Genomic DNA, 8,340 nt, shown 5'->3' with positions numbered 1-8,340 from the left:
ACAAATATAAAATGTCTTATTCAATTAAAAATGATTACACATGCCCCCTCACTCCGAATAGTACCGTACATCCTAATAGTTTCTGTACAATGCCGGCAGGCCGGGCGGCCGGCGTGTCACTCACTGACGTCACTTGCCTGCGCCGCCTGCTTCATTCATAAAGTAGGCGGCGCAGGCACGTGACATCAGGGAGTTACGCTGCCGCCCGCCCGGCCTGCCTGCCAGCATTGTACAGAAACTATTAGGATGTATGGTACTATTAGGAGTTGGGGGGCATGTTTAATAACTTTTAATTGAATAACACATTTTATATTTGTGCAGCACAGGAGCGGCGAGACTATATTACAGTGACAGCATCGCCCTGCCGCAATTGCTGGCCCCCAGCTCCTCCTCCCAGTCCCTCCCCCGCTCGCTCGTACATCGCAAACTGCGATGTTAAACTGTCAGCATTCGCCCCATAAAACGCAGGGGCATTTTCCACCCATTTTTTGGGGGGAAAAAGTGCGTCTTATGGGGCGAAAAATACGGTATTTCTTCAGTCTGCCCTTTTATTTGCCCTCACTAACCTCAGTAAAATGCCATTTCCACTATTTACCTGGGGAAAGTATAAGAAGTTATGTCAATGTATAAGACATGGCCTCCTAGGAATCTAAAATAAGCATAATAATTATTTGAAATTACTATTATTAACTTATTGGCTATTTTAAATGTACCATGTATGTCTTCACTAAGCTATTATCTTTATGAGACTTATAAGTATTACTATATTATATTTATGTAATTGAATTCTTGATGACCACACCTTGGTTGGGCTGGATTCCATAGTGTTTAGATCCACCTATTCTTCCAGTATAAATAGAGTGAGATGGACAGTTGTATCTCAGAGTCTACTGCTGCTTGCTCAAGGTAGGTGACTTCTGACTACTACTAGAAAATTCAGCCTGGTGCTGTTTTTCTGAGAGACATTGCTTATGGGTTTTCTCTTTCTTCGTGTTCCTCTGGACCAATATAGTGACATAGAAAATAACAGATTATAGCAAAATTGAACAACCAGTTATTAAAAAGTGTAATGACAGAAGGTGATGCCAACTACCCACTTTATATGTTGTGACAAGCTAAATAATGAGTGTATTCAGTACTGTCAGATGTCCGGGTAAATAATCCTAGGTTTACTGGACTACTTACTACATAATATCTGTAGTTGTAATGAAGAAAGTATTATATCAACTTCTAACCAAGTTGAACAACCAATATATTACTCTAGGTTAATCAATATGAAACCAATTCCACTAGTAGATTACAGTGAGCCCAGCTGTCTGATCCTCCATAGACTACCCCTTCCCTAACAGTAGAATAGTTAATTTTCTTATATATGGACTATAGTCTATCAGTCATATGGGAGGCCCAATTTGTAATCTTTTGAAAATGTTATCATTCACACACAGAGTCCTAGATCACAGTTTCTTGAGGAAATTATCTGTTTTGGGTTGCCCTTATTGTGGTCGAGTCCAGTTATATGGGGATTACAGGATTCCTACTGGCTTGAAGACAATCTGTCAGGTCCAAAAACACCCCCCAAACTAGAGTAAGCAGTGAATAGTGTAAGTGACGCTGAGTCCAGTTATGTAATTTTTATCTTCATACTCATTTGCATTCTGACGCTGTGCTCCAACAAACCAATAATAATTTTCCCTGCAGCAGAAATGAAGCACCATGCCTGTTGAAATCAATGGGATAGCCATGAAATGCATTGAAAGAACACTAATGAGAGAATCCTTGAGGCGTGCACCGCCTGCACTTCCTACACTTGGCGTAATGCAATATATAAGTTTTGCACACAGTGTTCCTTTAATCTACTTTAATGACTATTTATAAATTTCACTACAGCTTTTATCCTACACATCCTCTTCAGGAGCCTAAAAACCCAAACCACAGCCATGGAAGGAGGTAAGGTCCTTAGATTTATAGATGGCCTCAATTCAAAGCAAAATTAATCATTTGTCACAAATAGTGACCTAAATCAGTATATTTACCTTCTTTTTTTTTTCAATTTTCAGCACCAAACCCCTCCAAGAAGGTAAGAGAAGAATTTGTCTTATAGGAAACAAGCCTGATTTATTACATATTCATGAACTGAAATGTTTGGAATGATTGAGATGAGATAACATTGGTGTTTTATGTGCAGGAAATATTGGAATACGGTCAGGGTAATATATCAAAGGTTTTGATCCTGGGGTTCGAGCATTCAGTCCCCTGTCATTTGATCATAGAAACATAGAATGTGTCGGCAGATGGGAACCATTTGGCCCATCTAGTCTGCCCAATATACTGAATACTATGAATAGCCCCCGGCCTTATCTTATATGAAGGATGGCCTTATGCCTATCCCATGCATGCTTAAACTCCTTCACTGTATTTGCAGCTACCACTTCTGCAGGAAGGCTATTCCATGCATCCACTACTCTCTCAGTAAAGTAATACTTCTTGATATTACTTTTAAAACTATGTCCTCTTGTAGCAGTTTTTCTTCTTTTAAATATTCTCTCCTCTTTTACCTTGTTGATTCCCTTTATGTATTTAGCAGTTTCTATCATATCCCCTCTGTCTCGTCTTTCTTCCAAGCTATACATGTTAAGGTCCTTTAATCTTTCCTGGTAAGTTTTATCCTGCAATCCATGTACTAGTTTAGTAGCTCTTCTCTGAACTCTCTCCAAAGTATCAATATCCTTCTGGAGATATGGTCTATAAGATTAGTTTGACATGATTTCCCTGAAGTAAACCCATGCTGTTTTTCATCTTTCAATCCAGTAGGGATTTTAGATGTTCCACAATCCTCTCCTTAAGTATGGTTTCCATTAATTTCCCCACTATTGATGTCAGGCTTATTGGCCTATAGTTCCCCGATTCCCCCTACTACCTTTCTTGTGAATGGGCACAACATTTGCTAATTTCCAATCTTCTGGGATGACTCCTGTTACCAGTGATTGGTTAAATAAATCTGTTAATGGTTTTGCTAGTTCACCGCTGAGCTCTTTTAATAGCTTTGGGTGTATCCCATCAGGCCTGACTTATTTGTATTAATTTTAGACAGCTGACTTAGAACCTCTTCCTCTGTAAAGATACATGCATCAAAAGATTCATTAGTCTTCCTTTCTAATGGAGGTTCTTTTCCTTAATTTTCCTTTGTAAAAACTGAACAGAAGCATTCATTGAGGCAGTCAGCTAGTTCTTTATCTTCTTCCATATACCTTCCTTCTTTTGTTTTTAATTTGGTAATTCCTTGTTATAGTTTCCTTTTTTTATTTATGTATCTGAAGAATGTCTTATCGCCTTTTTTCACTGACTGAGCTAATTTCTCTTCTGCCTGTGCTTTAGAAGCTCTTATAACTTGTTTGGCCTCTCTCTGCCTAATCTGATAAATTTCCCTGTCATCCTCATTTTAGTTTTTTTTATAATTACTAAATGCTATCTTTTTGTTTTTAATGATTTTGGCCACTTCTGCTGAGTACCACAGTGGTCTCTTCCTTTTTTTGCTTTTACTGACAAGCCTAATGCAATTATCTGTTGCCTTCAATAGTGCCACTTTTAAGTAGTCCCATTTCTCCTGGACTCCATTGAAACTGTTCCAATCTGATAGGGACTCGTATACCACTAATCTAATTTTAGAAAATTTAGTTTTTCTAAAATCTAAAACTTTTGTTTTTGTGTGGTGTGACTCAGTCACTGTACTTATAGTAAACCACACTGACTGGTGATCACTAGATCCCAAGCTTTCCCCTACAGTAATATCAGATACCAAATTCCCATTTGTGAATACTAAATCTAAAATGGCCTCCTTCCGGGTTGGCTCCTCAACTACTTGCTGTAGAGATACTCCCAGTAGGGAATTTAGAATATCTATACTCCTGGCAGAACTAGCTATTTTGGTTTTCCAGTTTACATCAGGAAGATTAAAGTCTCCCATAATGATAACTTCCCCTTTCAATGTCATTTTAGCTATTTCCTCAACTAGTAGATCATCTAATTCTTTGACTTGGCTAGGTGGTCTATATATCACACCTACACGAGTTACCTTATGATTATCAAGCTGCAAGGTAACCCAAACTGACTCTAAATTGGTCTCGCTAACTTGTATTAAATTAGATTTTATGCTATCTTTCACATACAGGGCCACCCCTCCCCCTTTCTTGCCTTATCTGTCTTTCCTATATAGAGAGAACCCTGGTATTGTTATATCCCAGTCATTACTCCCATTGAACCATGTCTCAGTAACAGACACTAAATCTTAATTCTCAGATACCATTATAGACTCAAGTTCATTGATCTTATTCCCTAAACTGCGAGAATTTGTAGACAAGACTCTAAGCTTGTCATTTCTTAACCTATGTGCTACTGGCATCTTCTGGCATTGTTCCAGGGGGCAGTCGGACTGCTAGATTATCACTCTTTTGCCCCCCTTTCCTAGTTTAAATGCTCCTTAGCAAATACTTTGAGCTGTTCATTGAGGACATTCGTTCCCTTGAGAGAAAGATGCAAACCATCTTTCTTGTACAGTTCTTTTCCATTCCAACGAGAGCCAACATGAGACACAAAGACAAACCCTTGGTTCAGACACCATTCACCAAGCCATACATTGAATTCCTTAATGCATATCTTCCTGTCATGCTGAATGTTATGCACAGGCAAAACTGCAGAGAATGAAACAGTTGATGCAACCTCCCGTATATCATTAACCAAGTGTTTGAAAAGCTTCCTTCACATTTGAAACCTCATTGCAAGCCAGATCATTTGTCCCAAGATGGACAATAACATCCATCTCCCTTTCCTGCTTTGCTTGCCTAACAATATTAAGGATACGTCGTCTATCCCTGCTAGCGGTAGCACCAGGGAGACATCTCACAAAACCATTTTCCCCAAACTTCACACCTCTTATGATAGAATCACCTACCAACAGTTGCTTACTAACAGTCCTCACCTTATCCTTTTTTTCTTTGGCTGCAGTCTTACATACTTTAGGTAGTCTCCTGAATATCTAGGATGCACTTAGTAATGTTGCACTTGAGAATGCTGCAAGCTATATCAAAGAAGGCATTAGAAGCACTCATTGAATGTTGTCTTTCCTAACAGCTGAAGATGGAAATTAAGATGGTCTCATAGACTTTCTATTAAGCCCATGTTCACGTCCCTCCCCATCTCAGTGATCGGTGAGGGGGTCTCATCAACGGTTTTAATTGGTGAGGGTCCAAGCAATATGTCACTCTGACATATCCAAAGTTTATGTAAAGTGCAGTTACTCTTCCAGATTATTGCCATGACGCTTTGTGTAAAAAACCTGGCCATGGCAGACAGTCTTGTTGGTGCCCCATCTCCGTATCCAACACCTGAGGTACATGCCCCACAAAACGGAGGATGGGTGTGGTAGAGTCTCTGGTAGCAACAGTGGTTCATTCAAATCACAGTGGCAATCCTCACACCGATGCTTCTGTGCATGGCCTGGACCTCTGATCCTCTTTTTATCTGGAAAACTTTAATGTAGCAAAGGCATTCTTGCTTTGAATGGCAGTGATTCTCTAGGACTCAGACCTAATCTGATGAGTGAGACTAGGGGTGGACTTAAGTCCTAAATTGTTAATCCTGACCTATCCGCACAAAACTATCAAGTGCACAATGCAGTAAATCAGAACATTACATTAGACCAATTATCACAATAACAATATATCTTTTTGCAAGTACTCTTTTCTGGGGTAATTCATATACACAACATGAATGTTGGCTAAACCGCTGGTTTTAGCAGAGCTAGCCAACTATCCCTACAGACATCACTATAAATTATTTCTGCCCTTGGACATATCTGTATTGTCAGAATCTGTACACTCATGATTCCTGTTTAATACTTAGATTTTTACATGTAGGCATGCAATTTGTATATAATATGTAACAATATTTGGCACAATCTCTACACATGTCAAATTGCAGAAATCTCAATTAAAAATAAAAATATAACTCATGTATAATGTCTGACTTTAGAATAAATTAATATAAATAAAGTTACAATCCGACTACCATTATCTGCTTTTATATAGAACTATTCCATCCATCATAGAAGTGCATCTAATAAGAAGACAAATATCCTCATGACATTATGAAATCAATATGTCTGAGATTGGAAACAAAGGTCCAAGTTTCAATACCAGAGGCAGCCCATAGACCAAGCTAGCATCTCGTGATAAAAGCAGACCCTTTTTATAATCAATCACTTTTGAATATGTGCAAAATATACAAATATACAGATACTTAAAATACACAGTTTTTATGTATGGTTATTGTGTGAGTCTGGATTTGGCAGAGATCACATAATATTCAGAGTAATGTATCTATGTTTAACCTCTAATTTGATTTTGATATTATCTTCCCAGCCTTCTGGCAGCCAACAGAGCTCGGTAAGTGGAACTTGTTAAACCGGTATTGCATGTTATAAACTATTAGTATAAACTGAAGCCATGTTCTGTTTGACTTGTAGATCTGTACTTTATTATATTCTTCAACATACAAGAGGAAAAATCATCATGAACAGTTGCCTTTGAGTGTAAAATGTATGTCTGTTTTTTTTATAGACCTCAATTGCAGTAAGCCAAGGAAGCAGCCAAACCCCAAACAGTGGTCAACAGAGCCAGGGAAGTGGACAAGACAGTGGATACCAAGGGCAAACTGGCAGCAGCTCCCAGTATGGCAGCGGACAACAACAAGATCAAAGCAGTGGCCAGCAGGGCAGTGGAAATCAACAAGGACAGGATCAGAGCAGTGGTCAGCAGGGTAGTGGATATCAACAAGGACAGGATCAGAGTGGTGGTCAGCAGGGCAGTGGATATCAACAAGGACAGGGTCAGAGCAGTGGCCAGCAGACTGGGGGAAATCAGGGCAGTGGGCAACAAAGTTCTGGAACCCAGCAAGGAGGACAAAGTCAAGGACGTGGACAGGATTCTTCTTACAACTTTAGACAAGGAAAAGATAAGTAATAGACCTGTGGTTTGCCCTCCAATATCTATATATACCTCATGATAATTACTGTCCCTTCATCCTTACTAAATTATTCTATAGCCAAAGCATATGAATAAAATTCTGTTGTGATTACAGCAATTTAATGTCTCCTCTTGTCATTTAAGTCAACCAATATGAAAAGGGCTCATTACCTACTAAATAACTCACAGGTGTACCCAAAAGACACATTTGGTAGGTCTGGTATCTGCGCCACTAACAGATTTGTGCCCAATGTCTTTTGCTCGATAAAATATGCATATTCAGAAAACAAATGTCTCCAGTGTAAAACACAAGTGGAGAAACTACTATGCAATTATTTCCACCCACCACACCAACACAAAGTGCCTGAAGATGAAACAACATGGATTTCAGCCTAGTATGTCATATTATCACGCACAGATGTTATCCTCTGCTACCCTACATATTGTAAGACACATATATGCTTGTTTTCTAAACTTCAACCCCCAAATTATAATTTTTTTAACTGTGTAGAGATAAAATAACACAGATTTGTGCCTAGTAAGTCACATCATCAATCACAAATGTTATCCTCTGCTACCCTACATAATGTTAGACTCAAAAATTTTTAATATTGTGCAAAAGTCCATTTATTCCAGTAATGCAAATTAAAAGGAATTTCATTAATGCAGCTTAAAAGTAGAATTTTGTGAAAAGGTTCAATATTCTAGGCTCAAAGTGTCACACTCTAGTCAGCTAATTAAAGCATACCCCCTGAGCAAAGGGTACCTGAGATTGTGACTTTGGGGTTTCATAAGCTATAATCATCCAAATTATAACAAATAAAGGCTTGGAATATCTCGCTTTGCATGTAATGAGTCTATCTCATATGTTAGTTTCATCTTTTAAGTTGCATTACTGAAATAAATGAACTTTGCACGATATTCTAATTTTTCGAGTTTCACCTGTATATGCTGACTTTGAAAACTTCAACTCCCCAAAAATTACATTTGAACTGTGCGGAGATGAGATAACATGGATTTTTGCCTGCTATGTCATGTTATCACTCACAAATGTTATCCTCCACTACCCTGCACAGGGCTCCAGATGGCGACCAAAATGGTCGCAAATGCGACCTAGAATTGCTAAATGGCGACAAGACTTTGTAGTCTTGTCGCCATTTGAGCCTAGACCCGCCCCTGCTCTGCCGCTTTCACAAACTGACATGGCACGTGCTGCTCTCAGCGAGTGCCATGTTCTCAACAACACAGGGGAGAAGGAGGCAGTCCCTCCCCCCTGTACTGCTGCTGCAACCAATGGGCTGATAGCAGGGAGGAGGAGGGG

General features: G+C 39.1%; 1 protein-coding gene across 1 annotated transcript; it reads left to right on the top strand.

Annotated features, from left to right (window-relative positions):
- Positions 1-818: 818 nt before the first annotated feature.
- Positions 819-7,206, top strand: LOC120981835 (protein argonaute-2-like). The gene is made up of 5 exons (XM_040411591.1): positions 819-906; positions 1,888-1,947; positions 2,058-2,077; positions 6,417-6,440; positions 6,615-7,206. The coding sequence occupies exons 2-5, from the start codon at positions 1,938-1,940 to the stop codon at positions 7,014-7,016; spliced, it is 456 nt and encodes a 151-aa protein (XP_040267525.1). The 5' UTR covers positions 819-906; positions 1,888-1,937; the 3' UTR covers positions 7,017-7,206.
- The last annotated feature ends 1,134 nt before the right edge of the window (positions 7,207-8,340 follow it).

This window comes from Bufo bufo, chromosome 11 (genome assembly GCF_905171765.1).
Source record: "Bufo bufo chromosome 11, aBufBuf1.1, whole genome shotgun sequence".
Taxonomy (NCBI): domain Eukaryota; kingdom Metazoa; phylum Chordata; class Amphibia; order Anura; family Bufonidae; genus Bufo; species Bufo bufo.
Note: the sequence above shows the minus strand (reverse complement) of the source record. Positions and strands in the feature narration are given on the sequence as shown.